Below are 27,880 nucleotides of genomic sequence, written 5' to 3'. Positions count from 1 at the left end.
ATATAGAAATGGACAAAGTACTATTCCACAAGCCAAAATTTAAAGAAACACATACAGTTAAAAGAGTAACTTTCTCTCCTGCTCCCCAAAGGACTTATATAAAATACAAATAAAGATAAAAACACATAAAAATAAATACAAACAAAGAAAGGTTTGTTGTTCTCAGTTTTTCAGCACTGTTAGCAGAGAAGAACATTCCTGAACAGGAACATCCATTCTGAAAAATGAACAACAAACACAAACCTTAAAAAAAAAAAAAATCGGAGTTGTCTCAAAAGTCACTGTATAGCTGACACAGGACGTAACTAAACAGAGAAAAACAACACCCATCCCTGCCAACAGGAAATGCGCGGTATTTATGAAGCTGATGTTCCCGACTGAATACTCAYTCCAYGAGTGTCAAGACTRGGCTCGGTACAAGTGATGATGGCAGTTGCAGTGTTTCACAGAGTTTAAAAAACAGAAAATGCAATGAGACCAAACTAGCTTTTTGTATGTTGCAGACCACTGTGTTTTACTTATTTTCCTTCTAGSGGGATCAGTAGCTTCTTTGGCTAAGTATATGTCACTGAAATGTGTCCCRCTTTAAACAGAATAGTTCAAACAAGGAAAATCCAGTTTGTATGTTCCAGTAGTAAATTAGGGCTTAGACTCGTTTCATCTGCAAGCTTTAGTTCTTATATCTTTCCTCCCAAGACTAAAAAGAACCTTTTCACTTTCCTTTGTTCCAACCCACTAATATGCTGGAATAAATCACCTCTTCATCTTTTGCTATAGCAACCTCTCTGACCTCTCTAAGTCTCTTTCTTTCAAGCTTTTTAACCAGTTTGCAGATAGAATCATAGAGTCATAGAATCAGTAAGGTTGGAAGGGACCTCTGCAGATCATCTAGTCCAGTCCCCCCCACCGCTCAAGCAGGGGCACCTACAGCATGGGTTGCATGCAGGCGGGCCTTGAAGATCTCCASAGAAGGAGACTCCACAACCTCTCTGGGCAACCTGGTCCAGTGCTCCGTCACTCTCACAGTGAAGAAATTCCCCCTCACGSTCAGGCAGAACTTCCTGTGGTTCACTTTCTGCCCATTGCCTCTTGTCCTGTCACATGGGACAACTGAAAAGAGTTTGTCCCTGTCTCCTTGACACCCTCCCTTCAGGTACTTATACACATTGATAAGATCCCCCCTCAGGCTTCTCTTCCCCAGGCTAAACAGGCCCAGCTCTCGCAGCCGTTCCTCATAGGTCAGGTGCTCCAGCCCTCTAGTCATCCTCATAGCCCTACRCTGGACTCTCTCCAGTAGCTCCATGTCTCTCTTGCACTCRGGAGCCCAGAACTGGACGCAGTACTCCAGATGAGGCCTCACCAGGGCTGAGGAGAGGGGCAGGATCACCTCCCTCSACCTGCTGGCAACACTCTTCCTAATGCACCCCAGGAGACCACTGGCCTTTCTGGCCACAAGGGCACATTGCTGGCTCGTAGTCAACTTGTCATCCACCAGCACTCCCACATCCTTCTCTGCAGAGCTGCTCTCCAGAAGGGTCAGCCCCCAGCTTGTCCTGGAGCCTAGGGTTATTTYTCCCTAGGTGCAGGACTCTGCACTTGCCCTTGTTGAACCTCAGGAGGTTCCTGTTCACCCAGGTCTCCAGCCTGTCCAGGTTTCTCTGAATGGCAGCACAGCCCTCTGGTGTGTCAGCCACTCCTCCCAGCTTGGTATCATCAGCAAACTTCCTGAGGAGGCACCCTGTCCCCTCATCCAGGCCATTGATGAAGAAGTTGAACAGGATGGGACCCAGTACTGAGCCCTGGCGGACGCAACTATCCACAGGCCTCCAACTAGACTCCACGCCACTGATGACGACCCTCTGAGCTCAGCCTTTCAGCCAGTTCTCAATCCACCTCACTGTCCACTTGTCTAACCCACACTTCCTGAGCTTATCTAGGAGGATGTTATGGGAGACAGTCTCAAAAGCCTTGCTGAAGTCAAGGTACACAACGTCCTCATCTACCCAGCCAGTCATTCCATCACAGAAGGCTATCAGGTTGGTTAAGTAGGATTTCCCCTTGATGAATCCATGCTGGYTACTCCYGATYRCCTTCTTTTCCTCCATATGCCTGGAGATGACATCCAGAATGAGCTGTTCCATCACCTTTCTAGGGATGGAGGTGAGGCTGACGGGCCTGTAGTTGCCTGGGTCCTCCTTCTTGCCCTTCTTGAAGACTGCACTGACAYTGGCTTTCTTCCAGTCCTCAGGCACCTCTCCAGTTCTGCAAGACCTTTCAAAGATGATGGGAGAGCAGCCTGGCAACAACATCTGCCAGCTCCCTCAGTATCTGTGGGTGCATCCCATATGAATGTGAAGTCACATTCAGTCATTCACCTACTGTGATGGCTTTCCAAAGTATCCTGTACAGTTATGGGCTGTATTCCAGCTGCCCGGATGTGCCTTGTGTGACAAAGCCGTCTACCACGTAAAACTAGTCATTACATCAGCACACTGTTAACGTTCATCTGGAGATGTTAAAAAACCCTGAATTAGGCCTAGGTTTAATGAGAAATAATGCAGCATCAGTGACAATGTCAGCTATGTTTTGTTACAGACTCATCAGTTCTAGAACAATTTAGAATACATAAATTGTAAAACCCAAACCACGTTTTAGCATGCTCTGCAATGCTGCAAGCATGGTTTGTTTTCTCCTTTCTAGGGCCTGTCACTCCTCCTAAGCCAGTGCAGGATTTCATGATTTAGCAAGAACTGCAAAGGTTACTTCTGGTCTTTTCCTCCTCACTTGGAGAATGTTTTTCTTTAGCTCTCAGGGAAGTCATATGAGTAGAAGGTAAATCTAATAGTGCTACAATTCCATATGGGCTTCACTCTGATGCTGACAGACACCAGGCAGGCAAGTGTGAGACTCAGGATGGTGCAGCCCATAGGAGAGGGTTTTGCTCTGGAGTGCCCCCCAAGAGTTTAGGAACCCCACGTGCACCACAGCCAGAGTCACCACATTGTGGGGTTGCTGTAGCCCTCTAACCTAGTCAGCAAAGAAGTGACACTGCAGACTCGCACTCTGAGCATCTACGTACTGTGGAACCCTGTACTGGGTTATTTGCAGAACATCCATACTGTTATCATTGACCATTTTGTTGACCATCCTGTTGGTATCCGTACTGTTATCGACTGAGGCCATTAGTTCTCCCTTCTAACTGTGGTCCAGCATTCTTCATTTGGATAAAAACTAAGGCCAGAAGAAGAAAGAAGAAAGTAAGCCACATATCTCTGTAGGGACTTGGACTCACCATCAGCTGGCTGCAGACCCAACAACCCACCCATCAGTGGGGATATCCACGATACCAACCAACAAGGAGACCCTGAATCATCTTGGCGCAGCTTTAGCGTGGTGAGAACAATCCAGGGAAGACTATAGACCTATCGACAYTGATAGCTTTTGATATCGAGAGGTGTCAATGTCCATCAAGTCCCATACCTATCAACAGGGATCAATAGGTACAGTCTCTGATGCCTACAAAGAGCAAAAGTGGATCCAAGAGTGAAAGCTACAGGTGCCAGGCAAGATTGAGCAGAATTAATGATAAGAATCAATATTGATCCCTATCAATAGTAATCAATAGTTACCAAAATCAATCCTATCAATAGGCACCAAGTCCTCTCAGTCTCACCTGGGTTCCACATCTTTTGTGTTCAGACTAAGACCTTTTCGAAATACTATTCTGTTCCTTTTTGAATTATTTTGACTTTAGTGCCACTTTAGAGGCAGAACTGTTCTCCACATGAAAAGCTGTTGTGTATCTGAGTATTTTAGGTCTTTATTGGGAATACTTTTTATGATGTGAAGGTTTCTTAGGAAGAAGAGTTAATCAAAATCAGAACTGTAGCTATCTTGCTGAATCTCAATGAACACATTTAGAATTCAGAAACCATCAAAAGGTTTGTCTAAAGTCCCAAATGAAAGAAGCTTTGGATTTAAAGATTTGGATTAGATTTTCACATAGGCATCTAAAATTACTTACATAGCCTTATATCCAGCATATTGTTTGCACTATACGGTTGCCAGTGATGGCTGCCTGGCAAAACAAGTCATTGAATAGTCAGATGCTTTAGGGAACTTAAGGGCCAAGTTGAAGCAAAAAAAAATTGTTTTCTTTTTAATTAATCATATATCTGAGCTTCAGAACACCTTGTGTCATAACTGTAAAAGAGCAGTGGAAATGTTTCCTAATTAACCTTTCTCCTCTGCAAGTAGACTACTTATAACATCATAGAGTTCATTCTTTATGGATAATATAGAAAAGCTTCCTACATCTAGAGAGGAAGAGATTTTTTTTTTTTTTTTAAAAAAAGAAGTTTCTGAACTCGTCTGCTGGCACACAGTTGCTCAAATATCATGATTAAACAACCCTTGGACTTACTGGAGTATTTAGTTTAGAAAAAAATCAATGACTTTTCCAGTAAGTAAGTGTGGTAAAGAAGGGATAAATGAACAACACAACTAGTAATGTATATGAGCCACTGCAAATGAACTGCTACAGAGCCAGGCTGCCGTTCCTATGAGTGAAGCCTGATGGATGCAGACTGTCACCTGCACTACTAAGTTCCTGCTCTGGCTGTCTTTTCTTGTTTAATCTGCTGCAAATCTGCAAATAATGTGCACCATCTCTTATTTTTTCTTAGCTGTATTATCATGATAGAATATTACGGTTGTGTATTTGACAGGTCCACCCTTTTACTGACAGCTCTGTCTTCTGTAACTGTACAAAGTAAAACATAGTATTTTAATATACTTAACATTTTATTCCAGTATCAGTCATACAGATGTAAACAGAGGACAATAAAATCACATACTGGATTACTAGGCCAGCTCAGCCAAATGCCTGGATGATATCAGTAGAATAGCATGAATTCACACAAGCTGGAAACCCAGTTTTCCATGACACAGGTTATTTGAAGGTGTAACATCTACAGGACTGAGGGAAAGCTCCAAAGTGCTACATTTTCCAGTTTTACAGGTACACTGCAGTATCACTCTACTGCTGTTTCAAAAACTGTGATGTTAACTACTTGTTTGAATCTCACAATTTGCTGTTGGAACAATGCCTTTTTCCTTTCAAAGTTCAGCTATTTAAAAAAAGGGAAAATATCTTGGCAGTTCTGAAATGTGACTTTTCTTTGGAAACAGGTCTTTAATTTCATCAGAAAACATTAGAGAGAGATTTCATTACTATGAAGAAATTCTGAAATATCAACTCCTTTGCATCACAGAACACTGGCCAAACTAAAAATAAATGTGTTTTTTCGTTAACAACCAAATAGGTTTCTTGACTGTTCTCTCTCTAAGAAGTACAAAGACCTACTGCTGTCATTTAAAGTTTCAGGATAGGTTTAACATAAGAAAATCCCACCTGTTTAAATGCTGCACTATGAAGATCAATGGACAAAATAACCAGTTTATAACAAATTATGAATGTGTAACCATATAGCCAAGATACATTCTCAGTGTGTAGAATTAAGTTAGTGAACTTGCTAATTAAATATATGATTTAGCACACAGGTGGCTTCAAGCTGGGAAGCAGTTCCTGTGAAAGCAGTCAGGCTCCTCCTGGGTCTCAAGTTAAACAGTCCAGGAAAGACTGAAACAAGACTAAGTAGTTTGGTGAGCTGAATTCACAGTAATTCATCTTTACCTACAGTATTTAACTATGACCCTGATAATGGCCCCAAACTGTGAAGCACGTTAACTGATATTAATCACAAATTTCCAAACTGTTTTCTTCTCTCTGTTTAATTTATCTTTTCCACTTTCTGTATTTAGTAAAGAACAACCTGAGCACAGGAACAGCAAAATATGAATTGCTTAACACGGAGTTGCTAGAGATCTCATCATTTTCTCTTTCCAGAAAATGCTCAATAAGTGGCAGATAACTTAAAGCGAGCACGTTTAAATAACAGTCAGAATTATATACAGCAACTAGGATGACTAGCAGAAAATACAGTGGCCCCTTGTGACCCTAACAGAAGTGGTATCACAGACTGGCTTAGAGAGCTGTAGGAGTGCTATTTCTTCATCTCCAGAATTGCGCTTCCGGGCCCTCTGTGTTTGGCACTACAGATGTTGCAGAACTGAACAGGAGAGACCTGGAAATGGAAAAGAAAACAGGAAGCTCTTAGGGAAATGTAGCCAAGTCAGAATCAAGACAGACAAATCMAAGTTGCTAGCACCTTTCTAAATATTACTGTGCCCAGTAGGGCTGTCCCCAACAGGACATACTCGTGGGTAGGTGGAGGAAGGTCATACAGCGGAATGCAGGAAAACAGCTGGTCTGGAGTCAAAGAGCAGGGCACCTCGCCCTTCACGCCAAGAGTCTCCACTTCAGGACAGTAAAGTCAAATTTGCTCCACAACAGAGATGACAAATATGGAGTCAAAGTGCCTCTGATTACTTGTGTGAAAAAAGAGGAGACCAAGTCCCTCAGCATGCTGGCCCAGCTCCACTGACCCTCGGGTGTCTTAGCCACAGCTCTGCCTTTGGATATTGCTCCACAGATTTTCAGCAGCTGAGGATCTGGCCTGAAAGCCATCAAGTGAGCACATGTGTTCATCGTTACTTCCTGTGTTTAGCCCTGCATGGTGCTTTGYGCGGGCATTACTTTCCTCTCAGTACCAGTACTCCAGGAAACGTACCAGTAACACAACTGACYGCCTAAGGCCAAGAAACAGTATAGCTGGGGAGAACACAGTACAGATGTATTCTGACACCTATGTATGACTACGTAATATAGCATATTTATTACACAACACATGTCACGTTTAAAAATCAACTGACATGTTACCCAGTCCCCCCGCTCCCAAACTGAGAATGTCACGTAAATTCTAGATTATGCCTCAGAGAACCAAATTTCTGGTAATATTTCTTGAAAAAATATTTACTAGCAAWCTATTAACAAAACTAAAAGAAAAATGTTGAGAGGAGCTTTATATTGGCAAGTAAGTTAACTCATTAAAATTTCTTAACATATTTGAGTATACATACTGTAGCATGTGGCTACAAACACTTTGCCTAATATGTTACTTGCTGATTCGAAGTGATTCACCAAAGCTACTTTTTACTAAACATTCATTTCAAGTGAGGGAGACGCAATCAGAAAAGCTTAAATTCCACTTCCTTTGTGCTTTTGTTACCATTCCAAAGCTTCCATTTCTAAATTCAAACGTGCTTATATCTAGAAATTACTTCCTCGTTGTTTGTTTTCATTGAAATAATTTGATTCCCTGAGGAAGAAAGATACATTCTGAGCATAAAAAAAAAATTACAAAGATATTTAAGTACTTACTCCCTGAAACTTTTTCTTTCCCCCTTCCTTCCAGGTCAGAATCATTTAATATGACTCATTTGGGAAAATATCTTCATTCTTGCTTTTAATTAACATACTTTTAGAGATGCAGTGGAAAAAACATAATAAATTCAAACAGTTCATATCCCTTGTATGTTTCAAAGCTGCATTTCATAGTTAGACTGCAGAAAGTGCTAAAAGACTTCTTGAACAGCAGCAATTTCTTTCTAAATTCAGTGTATTTTGGTTGCAGTGGAGCTAACCACCTTCTCTTTCCCTAATCACATACTGCGGGGTATTATCAAAAGAACTACTATAATCACATTATAATCCCCACAGACCCATGTGCTTCTCCACAGATTACAAAAGCTAATAATTTGTCCTTTGGTCTTTTAATAGAGAGACTAAGCCAGTTCCTTACTGTGTTGGATACCGGGAGACACTCTTTGTGAAACATGTGTCTGCAGTGGAACACTACCACGCTGAATGACTTGGATGCATCTGGGAAAAGAACAAGTGAAACTATTACAACGGGACAAGGAAACACAGAATTCAGTGGCTATAGCAGTACCTGCTTGCCTGCCATTATACATGTAGAAACATAAGGTGATCTCTCTCAATCTAATTTATTTCCATATTACTCAAGGTCATTTGTAGAAACCATGCAGAGCGATGCTTTCAGGTCATAGGGCCCAGTGGTGGAGTTACAGGACAGTAGTGTTCTGTGGCTTAAATGCTGCCAACCTTTCTAACTGATGTTTTTCATGACAGTATGCATGATACAATGAATTTGGGAAGGGGGAGAGTAATCTAACTCCATATAATTCAGTCACTCTGAATACAGGTTAGCAAGAAACTGTTGTACTCATGAGGGCGGCAATGTGCCTTTTGATTCGCAGATGAATACTTACCCCCAACTAGGAGCCTACATACAACACATACATATTCCAAGAATTATTATCTCATTCATCATTACATATCCATCATCCACACYACAGTCCTTGACTCTCACTTGCTCAGTATACACAACCCAAGGCACTGGCGCTTTCAGTTCTGCCAGGTTTTCTACCAGTGTGTCTGCTCTGGTCTTCACGTTGGAGCGTGTGATCAAAGCATAGTTATCTTTTAACATTGCAGCAGGGGAGGGTTGGGGGTCTTTTTGGTGGGTGTGGGGTTTGCAYGCACATGCGTGTGTGAGGTGYGGTTTTTTGTTTATTTTTATTTTTAAACACAACCAGGAAAATTCAGATTCAAAAACTAGAAGTCATTCTACTAGGATATCCACACTTGACAAAGGAAAAATAAGTGGATCCATGTATTATTAGGTACTTTTGTTCGGAGATGTGATAACAGATATTCTCCTGATCAAGCTATTGTACTGCTTTAGCTGTCCAACATCTATATTGTTAATTTGGCATTACAGTTCCCTTGCAGAATGTACATCTTTAATATACCGAATTTCTAGATTCAAGACTAATTTTAGAAGATGTTTTAAAATTACAGTCTGTTACAAATTGTTTCAAATATGACAGCAGTGACTGAAGCCAAGAGCTTCCACTCATTCAGACATGAGGTATATTCCAGGAAACTTCAGAGTCTAAAAGTTCAGTTGAAGTCAGACAACAGACTTGTACAGGATTTGATGGCAGTAGCATATACACTGATGGAATTAAAGTTGCCCTCCACTCCATATATTTCAAAATAGAAGATAAATCAAAGATGAGTAAGAAATCAGAAAAACAATCTAGGTGTACTGCAACACAAAAGCTCTAGTTAGACTCCACTCCCATGTTATGGGTGATAAAAAACCTGTGCACAACAGACTGAAATTTAAGGTGATTACCAAGGGGCACTATTGTGTGTTTCTATGGATAATAATATATGGYATTTCCTCTAAAAATAAACCTAGACAACAGTTTTCTCTTCTGAAAAAACATCCTACCTGAAGGAAGTATTGGAGAAAGGCATGATTCACAGATATTCTCCTCTGGAAAAAAATAAAAATAAACTCATAACTATTCTGTTAACAAGCTATATGTTTTAGTTTATATAAAAGAGGCATCAACATATTGCTATTAAAAAAATGGATCTTGGTCTTAAAATATTTAATTTTAATATCCTTCATCTGGTATTTTAAGAGCAATATGGAAACCATAGTTCTTTGAATGGCCTGAAAAATGTTTAGATCCTCTGACTGTGGTGAAGGCAGAACCTCAGCAGCTGGGCTGTCAGAGGTAAGAGCTGCACAGGCACACAGCAAACGCACAAAAAGCAAGAAAGGCCAAGTGGSTGATTTCTGGGCAGTATTTTGTACCAGAAGCTCTGATCCTCTGTCTTTCCATCAGCTCTTGCCTCTTAGTACTAGCATGCACCTCTTGTGAATTACACCACTGCTCACACGTGTCATTAGTGCCTCRGAAAATACTTTCAATTATTTCTAAAAGCTATCTTTTAGCTTTTACTTTGGTTGCAGATTATCACCTGAGCATCCTTGTTGGCACGTAGCATTTTTCATCTTTATAGACAACTTGCAAGATGCAATACCTTACTGGCTGAGGAAAGGCAGATCAAGAGGAAGAGCTGCATACTGGGACTGGGCCTTTTGAGATATAAATGCTTCCTCTGCAAAGGGGAATACTTAGGATTTTGAACAACTTCCGAAGTGGACCCACATGTGACCGAGGTCTATAAACCAAACCTTCAAAACCTTGAAGTTTACCACATATCTTGGGTACTCACCATCCACTAGAACACCCTTCATCTGAGTTCGATGCATTTTTTTCAGTAAGGAAAGAGAGTCGGCAACAAGGATCTTCTTGCAACCTTCCCGTAGCAGGATCTATTGTGCAAAGAACACAAAATACAGCCAACGTTGAATAGATGCGCATATCAACTATCTTGGCAAGCCACCTCCAGGGGTTTGCTGCCACAGAGAACATGAGGAAATAAGGAATGTTTTAGTCTTTTGAAACTATTATACCTTCATGCTGAGACTAAAAAAGAAAGGAAGAAGGAATCTTCATCACTACCACGTCCACCATTACTTAAATGAAAAAAACCCCAAAACACACTATATATTAAGAAGAAAAAAGAAAAGTCTTCTATAAATATACTGCAATCATAAAAATGGTCGTCTTGCTATGAGGGTTTCTTAACAAAATACATCTGATGCATTTTTTTTTTATATTGCCTCTCACAATTAGCTTCCAAACCGTACCAAAGCTTCCTCCRCCCCCAACATCTTTCCTGCCTACCTAGGAAAGGCAGCTGCTAAACCTTTCTAAACACACAGCAGTTCAAAGTTTATTTTGGTCAAACACATTTTCCTGACATGATGCCATTTTGTAAGCAGTATTGAATGTCTATATAAGTAAGTAAAGGTCCATAGTTTGTTCCTTCTTAGCAAAAATCTCTTCTCCCTTTTTACTTATTATTTTTCATTAGGAACCAAGGGTGTCAGATTACACAGAGTATTAGTTCACTAGGCCTAATGAGGCAGAAAAGGACATCTGCAAAAGAAGAACATCTCAATTTCAATAGCATAGGGCAAGTTTATGAAAATATGACAAATCTAAATGAGTCGTGTGGAATATTTCTTTCCCCCCCTGTACCATATGAACAGCTTGGAAATTCATTTTCCAAGACCACAACTCCTCTGGAAAGGGTTTTCAAAGCAGCTCACAATCATGTTTCTGCTGGAGAATCCAGCTTAAAAAAAAAAAAAAAAAAAAAAAAAAAAAAAAAAAAAAAAAAAAAAAAAAAAGCGGTATAAGGAGTGTCCACTCCTTCCTCCTGGTTATTTGTGCTACAGGAGACACTGAGCATACTAAAAATAGTAACAGCTAGTGTAACTACTAGAAAAGGAGTAAAATAGATTTTACAGCCAGATGAACACTGTCCAAAAATTCATCTCTTACATGTGCACCATGAATTGATCATGATGGACTGCCAAGAGTGACATTCAGTTAAGGCTGCATATCTGCAATACATCTAAAAATTAAGATTGAGTAACACTTCAAACATTTCAAACTGGGCATATCAGTGGGTGAATCATTCTCCAGTAATAGATACACAAAGTTATAAAACAATTCAGACCCCAAGAAACTGAATGCAGCTCTGCAAAACAAACATTTAGAAAATTTATCATTTTTATCTGCAGCAATCTCAGGAACTATCTGAGTGTATTTTTTTCCCTTCCAACTTTATCCAAAGACAAAAGAGAAAGGCAAGATTCTATTTCAAGTACAGAAAAATGTCAGTTCATAGAATCACTAAGGTTGGAAGGGACCTCTGGAGATCATCTAGTCCAATCCCCCCACCGCTCAAGCAGAGGCACCAACAGCATGTTAGACAGGGTTGCATCCAGGCGGGCCYTGAAGATCTCCAGAGAAGGAGACTCCACAACCTCTCTGGGCAACCTGGTCCAGTGCTCCGTCACTCTCACAGTGAAGAAATTCCCCCTCACGCTCAGGCGGAACTTCCTGTGCTTCAGTTTCTGCCCATTGCCTCTTGTCCTGTCACATGGGACAACTGAAAAGAGTTTGTCCCTGTCTCCTTGACACCCTCCCTTCAKGTACTTRTACACATTGATAAGATCCCCCCTCAGGCTTCTCTTCCCCAGGCTRAASAGGCCCAGCTCTCGCAGCCGTTCCTTGTAGGGCAAAGACTCCAGCCCTCTAGTCATCCTCATAGCCCTACGCTGGMCTCTCTCCAGTAGCTCCATGTCTCTCTTGCACTCGGGAGCCCAGAACTGGACGCAGTACTYSAGATGAGGCCTCMCCAGGGCTGAGGAGAGGGGCAGGATCACCTCCCTCSACCTGCTGGCAACACTCTTCCTAATGCACCCCAGGAGACCACTGGCCTTTCTGGCCACAAGGGCACATTGCTGGCTCGTAGTCAACTTGTCATCCACCAGCACTCCCAGGTCCTTCTCTGCAGAGCTGCTCTCCAGAAGGGTCAGCCCCCAGCTTGTCCTGGTGCCTAGGGTTATTTCTCCCTAGGTGCAGGACTCTGCACTTGCCCTTGTTGAACCTCAAGAGTTTCCTCTCTGCACAACTCTCCAGCCTGTCCAGGTCTCTCTGAATGGCAGCACAGCCCTCTGGTGTGTCAGCCACTCCTCCCAGCTTAGTATCATCAGCAAACTTCCTGAGGAGGCACTCTGTCCCTTTGTCCAGGTCACTGATGAAGAAGTTGAACAGGATGGGACCCAGTACTGAGCCCTGGSGGATGCAACTATCCACAGGCCTCCAACTAGAGTCTGCGCCACTGATGACGACCCTCTGAGCTCTGCCTTTCAGCCAGTTCTTAATCATCCACCTCACTGTCCACTCGTCTAAGCCACACTTCCTGAGCTTATCTRGGAGGATGTTRTGGGAGACAGTGTCAAAAGCCTTGCTGAAGTCAAGGTACMCAACGTCCACTGCTCTSCCCTCATCTRCCCAGCCAGTCATTCCACCACAGAAGGCTATCAGATTGGTTAAGCAGGATTTCCCCTTGGTGAATCCATGCTGGCTACTCCCGATTGCCTTCTTTTCCTCCATATGCCTGGGGATGACATCCAGAATGAGCTGTTCCATCACTTCTCTAGGGATGGAGGTGAGGCTGACGGGCCTATAGTTGCCTGGGTCCTCCTTCTGCCCTTTTTGAAGACAGCACTGACATTGGCTTTCTTCCAGTCCTCAGGCACCTCTCCAGTTCTGCAAGACCTTTCAAAGATGATGGGAGAGCGGCCTGGCAACAACATTCGCCAGCTCCCTCAGTACCCATGGGCGCATCCCATCAGGGCCCATGGATTTGTGGATGTCAAGCCTGCCCAGAAGATCTCTAAACCTATCCTCCTCAACCAAAGAAAAGTCTTCCCTTCTCTGGACTTTCTCCYTCACATCCAGGCTCTGGGATTCATGGGGGCTGCCCTGAGCAGTGAAGACTGAAGCAAAGAAGGCATTCAGTAWYTCTGCCTTCTCTGTATCCTTTGTCACCAGGGCCCCTGCSCCATKCAGTAGTGGTGCTACTGATGTATTTGAAGAAGCCCTTCCTGTTGTCCTTAACATCCCTTGCCAGTCTCAATTCCAACTGGGCCTTAGCCTTCCTCACTTCATCTCCACATACTCTGACTGCATTCCTGTAATCCTCCCAAGTAGCCTGTCCCCTCTTCCACATTCAGTGTACTTTCTTCTTCTGTCTGAATTTGGCCAAGAGCTCCTTRMYYAYCCATGCAGGTCTCCTACCCACTTTGCTGGGCTTCTTAGTCTTAAGGATTCACTGCTCTTGAGCTTGAATACTAGCCAGCTCTCCYGCACCTCCCTTCCTTCTAGGGCCTTAACCCATGAGACTCCTCCAAGTAGGTCTCTGAAGAGCCCAAAGTCTGCTCTCCTGAAGTCCAGGGTTGCAATCCTGCTTGTTGCCTTACTTCTTTCCTGCAGGATCCTGAATTCCACCATCTCTTGGTCACTGCAGCCAAGGCTGCCCCCAACCTTCACCTCTCCACCCAGTCCCTCTTTGTTGGTTAGGACAAGGTCCAGCAGGGCACCCACAACAGTGTCCCCCATGTTAGCMTGCCCTTTGATCTGTACCCATAAGCTCTCGACTGCTTCCTCCTCCTCCTCCACCGCCAGGCAGATCTCGATGCATTCCAGTTGCGCTCTCACATAAAGAGCAGCTCCACCACCTCGCCTTCCTGGCCTGTCTCTCCTAAAAAGCACGTAGCCATCCATGACAGCGTTCCAGTCACGTGAGCTATCCCACCATGTCTCTGTGACTGCAATGAGATCACGGCCCTGTGACCGTACACAGATCTCCAGCTCCTCCAGTTTGTTCAGTTTGTTCCCCATGCTGTGTGCATCGGTGTACAGGCATTTCAGAGAGGTAGTCATGCCTGCAGGTTTCCCAGGAAGGGTGTACRGGGGTCCCCCAGCAGCATGCACCCRTTGGAGGCCCCCAACCCGAGTTGTGTTTTATTGACTACTCTCTCTGTATGACTCTCCCCTTCCCCCTTCCTACCKCCATGAAGCATTTCAGTGCTAACAGCAAATAATTTTAGATATCATTCTGGAAATTGTATACATACTTTTAATCCCCAAATAATTTTGTTAAAATCTGTTTGAAGACAAAAACCATTTTTCCCTCCCCAAAATTTGACCAAACCACTTCATCAGCTTTGGCTGAAGCCACACAACACTTTGCCTTTATCTAAAACTGCAGCTTTGCAAGCAGCACTTCCTCATTCTGCTTGCAGGTTTACAAAAAAAGTTCCATTTTGATGTCAACAGACTGCAGAAATGGTAGCACCAGCAGCACAAGTAGCAGGGTATTGACAGTGATAAAACTAACATTAAAYAGTTTAAATGCAGTATACTATTTAGCTAACATTACCTTGCATGTAATGGGTATACAGGAGAACATGACATTTAAAATGCTTCTTTGAAATACTGAAATTTATGTCTAAACTCCATACAATACCAAAAAAAAAAAAAAAAAAGAGCACGCCTTGTTGTCTTTTTAAAAGGCTTCTTTCTGGTATCAGTGAAAGCTCAAGCACGTCTAGGCTTAGTCTGGCCTAGTAGGAGACCGTGACCTTGATGACAACAATCAAACTTACCTGTTTGCTGCAATGTCCAAAGAGTAACAGCAGATGAAAAATGAATGTTTATGAGATTCAGCCAACTGTAGTTTTATCTACTTACAAGGCTATGTTTTCTTGGACTCCACACCATTGCACTAGGGGCATTTAAACTGCTCTGTCCTTATTCTCAGAGAGAAAAGTACAGAGCGCTGTCTTAGAGAACTCAAGTTTGGGCCTTCTTTGGTAGCAGGGAGATATCAAGTGTGCAGTGCGACATTTCTCCATTGTTATCTGCAAGAACATTATAGGGCACTCCTCAAGTTCTTAAAACGTGCAACAAAACCAGCCATGTAGGGAACTGCACAGATCTGTGCAATTACACTGGGATAAGAACTCCCATAAGCCAAGGAGCAGTCTTTTTATATATTTATATATATATATATATATATATATATATATAGTGACATAAATGTCACTACATTCTGCACAACAGACAGGCATGTGAATTTGAGTTTACAAGTTTGTCATCTTTTAGTTAATACAAGACACTTAACATATGGATCTGAAACCTGGTGATTGATTTTGCATGTGTACCTTATGTACTGCCTCATGTATGAAACTTGGAAAAAAAAAAAAAAAAAAAAAGGCACAATGGTCAGAGCAGATTTCCAATCTAGGACAGGTTGGCAGCATAACGTGGTACAAATTATCCAAGATCCTTCCAGTTCCACTTGCACATCAGGTTTATGACAGCATGGAATAAATTTAGAGGAGCTTGAAACTATCAAGAGAAGAGACTATTTTATAGTCTTGACGTATTTCTACGCCTCTTGTCAGAAGTTTTGTGTCAACTCACAGTGACAGAGTCACAGGACAGAAATCCTAACAAAATAAACAAGACTTCATGATGGCCAGGTTTTATGCTTTTCAATGGCAAAGTGGTTTTGCTCTCTCTGAAAATGAGTGTCACAGGACAGATGCAACATTTACCTGCAAATTGTAGTCCTGAAGAATTTTCACTAGCGAGTCTCTCAAATTAGGAATCTCCATGCCTTCCTTAATCCGGTGGATCAAAAGAATGGGATCAACRTGTGTTCCAATATTGTTCAACAAACCGGTAATAAAAGCTGTTAAAACCACGACACAAGATTATTAAAAAAAAAAAAAATCCAGCAAAACACCTGACGAAAGGATGCTTCAGTGACAGCTGTCATTTTGGCTGATTCTATGGCAGTTAGYACTAAAAGATAACACTGAGCTTCTTCTATATACCCCTCATATGTTTCTTTCAATTATATTATTTGAATATAGGTCTTTGGAGAAGGAAGAAGGATGCAGAGTTTGGCAATTCACAGAACTTCTCGGGTATTCTGAAAACAGATGCCAGAGTATCCAGAGTAAGTTATCAAAAACACAAGTAAATAATGCATTTCAATTCAGTACAAATAAGCACTCAAGTAAACAGAGGCATAAGATGAACTTCATTATGTGAGCATCCCTTTCTTTATTGCAGAGTTTAAAAGCAGATTTGCAAGTCCTTAAGCTAACTCAAAGGAAACAAGTATTTCGAAGCAGTAGGGAGAGAGATGAAGAAGCCTTTTGCTATTTAGAGTGCAACTAGCTAAACGAAATACTAGGAGGAACCTCATGGCTATGTTTTTTCTTCACTCCTCAAAACTGAGGAAGACCACTTGAATTTCTCTGCAGAGAGCAGATGGGCCTGATAGAAAGCTTTGAATCCCTTTTCCTCTAAATGTATGTTGCTAATTGTATTAATCAGTCTCACTTCTAGTGAACTGCTTCCAAGYAGAGGTTTCTGTTGGTCAGGTAACTTGAAAAATACCATTCTTACAACGTAGTAATAGATTTTGGTTGCCCTTCTCATCAGAATTAGTGGTCTAGTGATGAAAAGATACGTATTCTCATGCTAATTCTAGAAGATACTCAATCCTGCTGAAAAGTGATCCCAGCAGAGACTTTGAATACTTGATTTAAAGCCCCAGAACAGAATGAAAAACCTATGGAGTCTAAAGTTAAATTAATGCTCTTTTTCTTAGTCATTTGAGCTTTGAAATCTGCCTCCTGAACAAAACTGRTATTGATTTGGGGGCAGGTTTAGCTCAGTTGGTTAGAGTATGGTGCTGCTAATGCCAAGGTCGCGGGTTCAACCCCTATATGGGCTATGCTGAGGGTTGGACTAGATGATCTCCAAAGGTCCCTTCCAACGTTACCATTCTATGATTCCATGATTAAGAGATTCTGACASTATCTGTCTGAATTTTAGTAGATGTTTGTATCATGGGTGAAGGRCAAAATGCACTAACAGTTACAGATTTTCTCTTCTTGCCACAGCGAGAAAACTGCATAGTTACTTTGCTGAAAGTGCAGAAAGATACAGCAGGTCCTTCAACCTCCTCAATTTCAAAGAGAAACAGCTGCACTAAACAGAATACGCAACATCTTCACCAAGACAGCAGACTGAGTTTTGAACGTGTCTGAAAAAATGTAGCCTCATATTCTGTCCAATTAAAAGCATGATTCTCTCATCAATTTGTTTTTAACAACACAATTATTCAGAGCTTAGTCAAACATTAGATGCCTAAGTACCCATTCTGTAGCACGCCCACATGCTGCCTTACTGAAAGATTTTAAGCCCAGCAGGACAGCTATGTTGTGCTTCACAAACAAGCACACTTCCCAGGTCCTTCATAAATACCTTCTCTAGCAGGCGCAAGGATAATTCAATCCTTCACTTGCAATTGCATTCCACAAAAAAATACACATGCAAGACTGCTGAGAAATTAGCCTGCTTACGTGGTTTGTCAATAGAATATAAGATGAGGTCTTCCCAAAGTTCTCCGTCATCTTGCTCCTTGGCAAATTCAATAGCCTTATCCACATCATGCAATTCTTCCATTATCATCTTCAAGGCACTGCGGCTGTTACCCATTCTGCCTAGAAGGAAAAAAAAAAAAAAAAAAAAAAAAGTAAAGAGATTAGAAATTCTAAAGCACTGAGAATTAGTAAGTATTGAGAAGGTTTGCAAGAATTGCACAAGAATTTTGGAAGTGTGAAGCTGCCTCACACTAATTTGTCCAAGCACAAACCTAATCTCACTTCCTTGTGAGCAGATGCACATCTCTGAGCAGTYGATGCAACCTGAATATGTGCTTGGAGCACTTTGCTGAACTGAGACCTGAAGTCTTTCTTAACTACGCATTAGGTCATATTAGGGGGGTGATCTGAACTGCAGCTATATCTAATATAACAACAGGGAGTGTGTGCATGCCTGTGTGTGCACAGGCAGACTGTAATGTGGTTTACCCCCTATTAAGATCCTACATGGCCACACTTTCCTCATAAATACAGTGCAGATTACATACATGGAAAATTAAAGGATGGAAGATGAAGRAGCAGTGGAGTTGTGTGAACTATTAAGTAAGCCCATGCCAAACTTGTGCTTTTTTTAGAACATARGTTACTCTGCGCTCAACTGGCCCACAGAACACTTTTCTTATTAAAACAATTATGAGTTAGATAATATTGGAATGTTTCCATCACTCCAATAAACATACATAAAAATCTTAGGCTTAACAATGTCTTCCATCCAGAGATGCATTCCTTACTCAGCTGCGGCAGTTCATTTACAATTATAAATAAATAAATAAATAAGTAGCATAAATCTTYCATCTCAGCAAGAGTAATATTAAGGTTATGAGATGTACTCAGAACAAAAAATTTGGAGAGGACAGAAATGAAACAAACAGGATCACTCTCCACTTGGAGATTGTTTCAAAAACCACTCCCCCCTCCTAATAAAACCAAAACCCCAGCCCTCTGCCCACAAAAACAAACCTACCCAAACAAAAAACAAACCTTAAATCAGAAACACAATAACCCAATACATGAAGTTAGGAGATATTATAAGTAGCCCAGCGCTTTGTTTTATTTTCCAGATCGCGTCAGTTGGTTCCACTGACCACATACCGAGCTTTGCCTTTGGGAAAGCATGTTAAGTGATAGCAGACAACGCATCACACATTTTCCCAGCTTCAACTTTATGACGAGATTAAAAGCATGTAGTAATTTATCACCAGGAAAAGTTACTCACTCAGAAGATAGACCGTCTCTTCTACAAAGTTCCTCTGTTGGCAGATCTCAAGAGCCTGGAATTTAAGAGGAGTCGGGGGGGGGGGGGGGGGGGGGCGAAGAGAATACAGGAAAGTATGTGACATAACATCATATTGATCACAGATGCTACAAAAGGCTGAAAGATATTTCTTCATGAAGATACATTAGTCATTTGGACAGGATTATAGCTCCCTTACTATGCACTGTCATGTCCTCTGGCATTAATTAAAGGGAGAAACACTACAGCTTTCCCCCGCTTCCCCTCTAAGTTTTAAAAAATCTGGAGACAATACAAATAACTCAGTCTGGGTTACGCCAATCTCTAGCTTTAATCTAATGGCAACTTTTTTCTTCTAAAAGTTGCTTAATCCAAAAGCATTACAGTTATCTGCTGTCAGGACCTTCCTCCTCTAAAAGGACTCAGGGATGCAGGGCAACTTGACATTCATTCATTCATGATACCAGCTTGTCTGTAAGCCTCTGAAGGTAACCAGAATTCTTGTGGCAAGTGGAGAACGTCCTCCAAACTCTGTGCCAGGGGCCTCCAAGAGGACAATGCAATGGAAAACTTAACTCCGGTGTGAAAGAATAGGGAGGAAGCATTTCCTGCAAATTTGGTTTAAAGWTCTCATGGCTAATTACCACAAGCAGTTACAAAATCTGTGCATAGTTGACATAACACAGGTGATAGTCACCTTTTTCTCTCCACTGAGAAATTAAAAGTACATATTACCAGGTTTTCAGTATATCTCAACGCTGCACATTTATTGACTGTCACACTCCCTCTAGAGGAAAATAGAGAACACACACTTCTCTATGTTGATTTGGTAAAACATTTGCTAAACTGCACTTGAATAAGTGTGTTATAGTCACCAGTGAGGTTTTAAAGAACGATTTCTTCCTAGTTAGTTTATCAATTATATACAGTAATAAATAATACGAACTTGTTCAACTATTACGTTTTTTATGATTCAGACATTGCACTGGAATCTGCTTAATAGGAACTGAAGAAATTGGTACTTGTAAATTCTGTTCCCATCTTTATTTCCTTAGAATAAGGATTTGCAGCAAAAAGCATCACTGTGTATGTATGGCAAAGTTTGCCCACAAAATCACTTGTGAAGGTAAATCCAATAAAGTTATATATAGACAGTGGTGGTATCTTTCCTTCCTCAGCTTCTTTCTTACTGAAACACATTTAAATATGTTAACTAAGGTTAAAATGACTCTCTTCCTAACATCAATTTCTTTTTTGTCACATCAGTCACTATGGCATCATACACTCCAACAGTTCTTGGCACCACTTACATACAGCGCTTCTCTGTATTGCTCATCACTGCACAGTTAAGCTACTTGCACCACCATTATAATTTTTACAAGTGAAATCATCATCACTCTATTCATACATAGGGCAAAAACTAAGGGGGAAAAGTACAGAGCTACAAATAAAAATAAGCAAGCCAACACTGTGGACAGAAGTCTGTGGCTAAAAACCTCTCGGGCTCAGTGCCTAAAAGAACACTGGGACAATCTAGTTTCATGCAACAGTTTCAACGAAGAACAAGTCTGCAGTCCTAACAAAGTATTTTCCAGCGTCTCCTGCTGCTGCACGGAAAAGGCAGCTGACAATTGACAAAAGCAAGCAAAGTAAGAGCGGTACTACGAATGGCACCAGCTCTGTTTAGAATGTCAGCTACGTGAAATGAAGTATTTGATATTACACTTAAAAATATTCCATCAGTGTCATCATTATATCCGCACACAGAGAAGATAGCTTCCAGAATGGCTGAGCAGAGCAGGTCTTAACAGCACCAAATACAATAACAAGATATTGATGCAACTGAAGAGGAAAACTTAAATTTCCATTAAATTCATTTAAATTCAAACAGAAAGAAAAGATAGTCTTTTTACTTCTGGAAGAAGTAGAAGGAGAGCAAAGAAGGCAAAAAGCAGAAACATTAAGGAAGGTGGAGACATGTCACTCCTAAACCTTCTGTCTACTACTGAAAGTACAAGACAAAACATTTTCAGCTTTGCTGGCTTAGAGACTGTTACATGGTGTAAACTACTTGAAAGGATCTTAGGACTTTAAAATACAAAGATAAAAACACTCACTTGCCTTCAGTTATAGCTATTCAGTTTTTGATCTCTAACTCTAGGTAGCACTACATTTGGCAACATGATTCTTTTTTTTTGCAAGCACAACCCAGTGTCCAGTCAGAACAGGCACTAAAATGTAGGTGTGCATCCAGTGTGAATTCAGAACTGCTGCGTTAAAAATCCTCCCGGGCTTCAGCCCTGTGAGCCAAGGGAGGAAAATGTCAGCTGTCAGTCAACTCTGCAAATCAAACCTCTGTAAGTGACCATCACAAACTCAAAAGATTTCTCTTGTTGGCAGTAGAGGGCAGTAGCAGACACACAAGTTTTCAGTAATGCAAGCTACAGATAAAAAAAAAAAAAATCGAGGGAGAGTGTTTAGATCTCAGGAGCTTACCTTTTCTAGTGGGCAGTGTGTGCTGTCTCTGAGAAACGGTAGTAAATTTGGACGATCATATTCAGCGTAAAGGCTGATCTGTTTCTCGTGATAGCGTTGTCCTTTATGGTGGTCTCTTTTGAAAAGCTTGTGCAAATACTAGGAATCAGAAAAGACAGTGCGAACTCAAATTTTGATACAATGTTTTTTGGACTTTGCCAGTAAAAGAGTCCTTCTCAATAACCTTCTTAGGATTTAATCTCTGTGCCTGGCCATGTTCCTAATTCAGAAGATTAATTTTGTATTTTTCTGAAATACCTTCATCACAGCAATCTCCAAAACCATCTCTGTAAAAAGAGGCTTGTAACAGCACTTTGATAACTATCCTTAAACTGTCATGGAAACTACTATAYGTTGAACTTAACAGAAAATTTTGGAGAAATATGTCATATAAAACACTGCAGATGTGCTTAACCACTATGAAAAATCATAGCTCAAGTTTTTACAACATCAAATGTATTAACCCAATTAATGCAAACTATATTATTTACTATATAGAGGGAGTTATTAACTCAAGCTATAAACAGAGGGGAAAGCTCCTTCTTTCCAGATGAGCAGAGAAGCCCTGAGAATAACTGGGAGGGTCACTTTTATTCAAAGGAAGCAGCTCTTACACTTTGAAACTCGTGCAGCCTTTCCGTAGATTGACACTCAGTACATCTTCTCTGTAAAGCTCTTAGGCTGCAGACTACTTCCTCGGGGTGCTTGCTAAAATCTGGTCTCTTACATAAACTCCAGTGTCTCCATGAGATCGATGCCTCGAGCCCCACTTGTACACAGCACTAAACTACACCCACCCCCGCCTTCACGCAGCCCAACATCAACGTGAAATATTACATATTTCACTGGGAACACCTTCAAACTAAAGAGGTGCTCTCAGAATAGCAATGGGGGACCACACCCTTACACAGATATTGTAATTCTGGACAAACAAGTACAATCCTATGGAAGTTGCAGCTTCAGAAACACAAGGACTTCACTGTCTCAGTGGAGCAGCAAAATATGCTTCAGAGTTGCACCCACCATCCAATCCAAATTTTGTGCAGGAATTGAGGAGGTCTACAAGCAAAAACATAACTGACCAGAGAAGACAGGCACTTGTAAGGCCATGAGGGCGAGCTCACAGTATGTTACAAAGCAAAGAGTACACTAGCAACATCTTGCACGAATATGTTTTAAAATTATTTTACAAATGCTAAGGCCGTGCTAAAACCAGATTAGCAAAAGCAGCCACCTTGGCTCATGGTGATCAATGAGATTTCAGTGTCACATGCACACTGACAGAATAACCACAAAAACTGTAAAAGATATGTCAGGAGAGCAACCCAGGAAAGAATTTATTCAGCTCGAAGTGAAACCAACAGAATACAGAAATATTTACCACATGCTGTAGTTCAGGCCTGTTTTCTAATTCTTCAATGACTCTGTCAATCTGAAAGAAAAACATATTAAAAGCAACAGCTTAGCAAGCCTGTGTTGAACATGGCATTCACAAGTCTCAAAGAAGGATGGGTAACACAAGCAAGCACACGGGGCAAGCCAATTCATTAACTTTTTATACTCACAGAAATTTTATCTTCGTTATCCAGAAGCATGTCTACTGCTTTCTAAAGTGAAGAAAAAGAATCCGGTTAAGAAACAGGTTATGCGTATTGTCTCACTCTATACAGTATTACACTTGTTCACTGATGGGTATCTGATGGATATTGCAGATGTACTCTTTTCAGCAACATTAGTTCGAAGAGCAGTTTGCATAACATCAGCACTCTGTAACAACGCTGCATTACAGGGGAGTGCATCATGTATTCTTCCAGAATGCTTCTCCTAAGTTTCCATACTAACAGCAATCACTACTGGGCACTTACGTTGCAGATGAAAGATGCCCTTTGAATCAAGAGTTACAGAAGGCCACTGCCAAACGCAGTAGAAATATTATTTAGCCCATTGCAAAAGAGAACTAGGATGCTGGCTGTACTATAGGAAACATGCGACTCAACTTGCTTCACAACTGGATTCTTCCTGACTCTCTGCACAGATACCGTAACATGAGCAAATGAGATCAGATAAGGAAAGTGGTCACAGGAGTTCTGCTTCCTCTTCCCCAAGACCAAACTTTGTTTCACATCCAGTTTCCTGACATAACTTACTCTATTTATTAAACAGGAATTATACATTACTTCTCTTAAGTAGTTTAGAACAGGTGTATCAAAGAGTATCATCCTTGGTACAGATCCACCCAAGGATCACATAGACCCTTCCCCCAAAGCTCTTACTAAAGTACATTTGATAAGGTTTTAGCACCAGCTGGTAAGAAAGAAGACTGAATTCAGTATAATATGCACACTTCCTTATTTTTAGAATTTAGGTTAATAACTCTGCAAATTTTCAGAAGCAGATTAATTGGCAGCGAAAAAAGAAAAGTAGCAACTACATTCAACTTATTTTTTTATAATAAATTCACTACCTCCTTTTTTGGCTCAGTATTATTCTTTGATTAGAAAGAGTAGTACCAAGGAAGTTTACTTGAGAATCACAGTAATGATCTCAGATTTGGCTCTCCTCTCATTAGTAGTCATACTCAGGTTAAAACATAAAGGAAAAACCTAATTCTTGGGTCAACTACTCTGCAAGCTATGCAAATCTCTGCTTACCTCAGAATGTATCTGGACATAAGAAACCCACTGCTTACCTCAAAATGGTCTATAGCTCACATTCATTTTTAATCTGTTAAAACACCTCTAGTTGAAAGTGAATGCAAGAATCATTAAAAATCACCATACCTCTGCATCAAAATCCATGAGAAGAACAATTTTGTCTCTGATAGAACTGAAAAGATTGTGCTTATGGATCAGTTGGAAGACATCTTTGTGTCTCAGAGTCAGGTAAATTTCTAGGGCTCTTCCATAGCGCTGGTCATAAGTATACCTGATCAAAAAAGATGCGATACATATGATTCCACATATCTAAACATAGGAAAATCCCCTATGACAGAAAATATAAATTCACCCCAGGATATAAAGCTTCTTCGGATACTACTTGATTTGATGAGTATCTGAAGAGTTGACATGATTCACTTTTGCTGAGGGGAAAGAACACTGGACAAGATTATTTTCAACTCCGTTTATATAGCAATCACAGCATTTGTGTTCTGTCCTGTGGGYCTCTGCATTTCACTTTCCTCTATTTTCAAACCACAGGGGAAGCCACACAGAACATTAGCTTTCTATTTGTGGAAACTAACTGGAATTTACTTCAGAACTAAAACACATTGTTCTCTTAAAACTTTGGGACAGAGTGTAACAGAGCAATAGACAGTGAGCCTACTCTCTTCAAAGAAGCAGTATGAGAAGGGGATCAGGCTGAGAAAACTGAAGATCTTTATCCCTGTATGAAGTAGCCTAAAACTAGATCAGTTTTGAGACATTTTGCAGTCAGATGCTCCCAGCCAGGCAGTAAGCTTAAATATGTGACTTTGGAAACAGAGGAGAAAAGTGCTGTTTTCTTTTCCTCTGGTAATTCTGAAATACACATGCCACAAAAGAGGCTTCCTTCTCACAACAAAAGCATGAAGAACAATGCTAACTATTTGTTTTGGAATGAGAAGTAGCAAATCTAATCTGGTACCAAACTCTTTGCCTTCATGCTCCATGAACATTCTCTAAGGAAGGGAAAAGAACTGCTAAGCTGTGTAATCAGAGGAGCGGAGTGGAGAGTAGAGTTGGCTCCTATTCTGTAGACTGCAACAAGGCAAATGTTTCTATCAAGAGAGTTTGTCAAATATTTATAAGCAATAGAATATTATTCTGAGTTTACTTTTTTGTAACAGGAGTGTAAAACTGTACTCACAACTCTGCAAGTGTTCTCAGCAAAGTCCTATTCTGTGGATCTTTCTTCAGGTGGTCCACTACAGCTTGAACTATGATTGTGTTGTTGTAGAGATCTCCAGGCCACTCTTTTATCAGGGTTGCAAACCCCTAGAAGTATAAGAGATAGTAAAGAAATAGAAAGACTTGCCTAAGGAACATTTCAAAATATCAGTCTCTTCTAAGCCTCTGAGATGATACCTGCTGTGCTTCACCTCTAAGCCATTTTTACATGCCCACAGACAAACAGTAGAGAACACAGATGTTCCTTCTTAGGGCAGTGTTATTAAGATTTATGAAGCTGGGTCTTTTTCAGGCACTGCATGCCTTGTGAAGCACATTTACCACTTGTGCTACAATAAACTAATTAAAAGCAATAATGTTCACAACAAGTAACCAATCTCACAGTATTTGTGCGCTTTGAGAAACATTCTACTTATTCATTTGAACACTGAAAAAAAAATCCATCTTTTCCTGGTTTAATTATTGACCAYGGACAATCTGTTTGACTACCACTTAGAATTTGCTGTCAGGATTCTAAATTGCTGAGGATATTTTGCCAGTAATAACCATGGCATATAGACATGTCAGACTGTCAGACTGTCATACCTCATAGTCACTTTCCAAAAACTCATGTAGGACCATTTCATAGATAAGAGGTTTCAAAACTGGATCCCGCCTGGGCAAGTAACGACTAATTGCCTAGAGAAGCAAAGAGAACAAAGAGTCAGAAGGGGAACAGTCACATAACATCCCAGTAGATCCACTACAGAAAAAAGGACTATCATGAAGTAAAYTCAATAGCCTCATCCCCAAACATGGCTCATGGTATACTCTAGAAGYGCCATATATTCAGATTTTAAGCAGCATCCTAAGGTAATTTGCTTTAACCTGGCACATATTGGAACTGTATTACTTACCTGAGAGAACTTTCATTAGAAAAAATAAGGTGCTAGCTGAATTGGGAAAAATCAGCTGTGGGATTACAGAAGTCCAAGTTTTTACTGCCGGTTACTAGAATATACTCATTGTAATATATAAATACCACATAAAGCCACTCAAAAGATGCAAGTTTTCAAAATCTATTTTGTCCTATCTTGCTACTTTATATCAAAAAAAAGCATGAGCATTCATTAGCTGAAAAACATGTACATATAATTTATGACATACTGTGAAGTCACTACATGTAATAAAGAGTTCTGCTTCACTAGCTATTTCTACTTACACAAATGAAAATTAATTTGAGAATACATCTCTCTCTGGAAAGGCTGAACGACTGTGATCTGTTGCTCTATAGGAGTTGTTAAGGAACTGTGTTCTGGCAGGCAAGAAATAAGAACCCAGCCAGAACAAGATCAGTTCATACCAGGGAATTTCAGCATAGGCTCTCACTGGTGCTATTACTATGCAATCAGAGGTTATCACAGCCGGCCARAACAAATCCTGCCACTGCAAGTTGTGTTGGGACTTTGGCACTTGTATTTGAAGGTCCAACACTGATGAAGTTCCTCCAAATGCTTGTAGGTGTTGCTTGCTGYCTACTAATGGCACATGATGTGGTAGCACTCTGTTATTACATTTAAGTTGTTGGACTGAACAACGCAGGAAAAGTAACATCTCGCTAGGTCATAGTTTGCGCTGCAGCTTTACAAACAGCAATGACTGTTCACAATTCTCCTAATATTTAAATCAGGATAATTGCCTAAGTTGCATGTTTCATGAAAGTCATCCATTTGTAGGTGAAAAAGGAGATGAAAATAAACTTTTTTTTTTCAATGTCTTTGCAAAAATAAACTGTTCACCCTTTACAGGACACCTCTCCTCCCCCCACATTTGAGCTTCACTAGTCTTCCCAAACACAGTACTCAGCCAACATCCGCTCCCACCGCCTGTCACAGAATTTAAGAACTAGTTCGAGGCACTGTCTTGCTGGCTGCCATGGGGAATCAAATGCCCAAGCCCCCATAAAAAGCCTCTTCCAACTATAAGGTAAGAAAACAGTACCACTGGGCATCAGCTTGAGACTTGAAGAAAGGGGATGCTCTTAAACTGCTGTTTCCATACCCGCTTTCTACCTTCCTGCCACCTCCCACATGAAGAGCCCAGTCTGAAAGGCCCTGCGGAAACCCTTGGCTCCAGTTGCGGTGCACAGCTGGCTGCAGAGCGGTGCAGCTGCTTTGGCATACAGGGGCCGGACTGTCTCAGGAAGGAAATCCCTCCTGCCTCAAGTCTCTCTGCTTCAAAGAAGATCGCAATCACCTCCTACRATATGGCCTTGGTGTTCAGAGACAGAGAAGCATCCAAGTCATTTTTAAGCCTAGGCACAAAGCTGAGCTAAGAGCTGTGCTGAAGGTTAGAAACTCTTCCTATTTTATTTTCAAGCAGTAGTTCAGGAGTGAGGTCAYACACACAGAAAAGCACTACAGAATCGTGATGTCTTTGTATCAGTT

At 41.0% G+C, this 27,880-nt stretch overlaps 1 protein-coding gene across 2 annotated transcripts in view; it reads right to left on the bottom strand.

The window, feature by feature from the left end:
* Positions 1-4,784: 4,784 nt before the first annotated feature.
* Positions 4,785-27,880, bottom strand: part of VPS41 (VPS41 subunit of HOPS complex) — a 104,850-nt gene continuing 81,754 nt past the window's right edge. For both annotated transcript variants that reach the window (XM_085320230.1, XM_085320231.1), the window contains exons 17-29: positions 26,040-26,132; positions 25,414-25,541; positions 24,348-24,492; positions 23,133-23,174; positions 22,949-22,999; positions 21,529-21,666; positions 19,015-19,069; positions 17,718-17,858; positions 15,894-16,030; positions 10,082-10,181; positions 9,285-9,329; positions 7,764-7,843; positions 4,785-6,146 (exon numbers count right to left, since the gene is read on the bottom strand). In XM_085320230.1, the coding sequence (XP_085176356.1) occupies positions 6,066-6,146; positions 7,764-7,843; positions 9,285-9,329; positions 10,082-10,181; positions 15,894-16,030; positions 17,718-17,858; positions 19,015-19,069; positions 21,529-21,666; positions 22,949-22,999; positions 23,133-23,174; positions 24,348-24,492; positions 25,414-25,541; positions 26,040-26,132 (1,236 nt within the window). In that variant the 3' untranslated portion in view covers positions 4,785-6,065. The remainder of the gene's footprint in view (positions 6,147-7,763; positions 7,844-9,284; positions 9,330-10,081; positions 10,182-15,893; positions 16,031-17,717; positions 17,859-19,014; positions 19,070-21,528; positions 21,667-22,948; positions 23,000-23,132; positions 23,175-24,347; positions 24,493-25,413; positions 25,542-26,039; positions 26,133-27,880) is intronic.

Source organism: Rhea americana, unplaced genomic scaffold (assembly GCF_003343005.1).
Source record: "Rhea americana isolate MKP2758 unplaced genomic scaffold, rheAme1 scaffold_62, whole genome shotgun sequence".
NCBI lineage: Eukaryota > Metazoa > Chordata > Aves > Rheiformes > Rheidae > Rhea > Rhea americana.
Note: the sequence above shows the minus strand (reverse complement) of the source record. Positions and strands in the feature narration are given on the sequence as shown.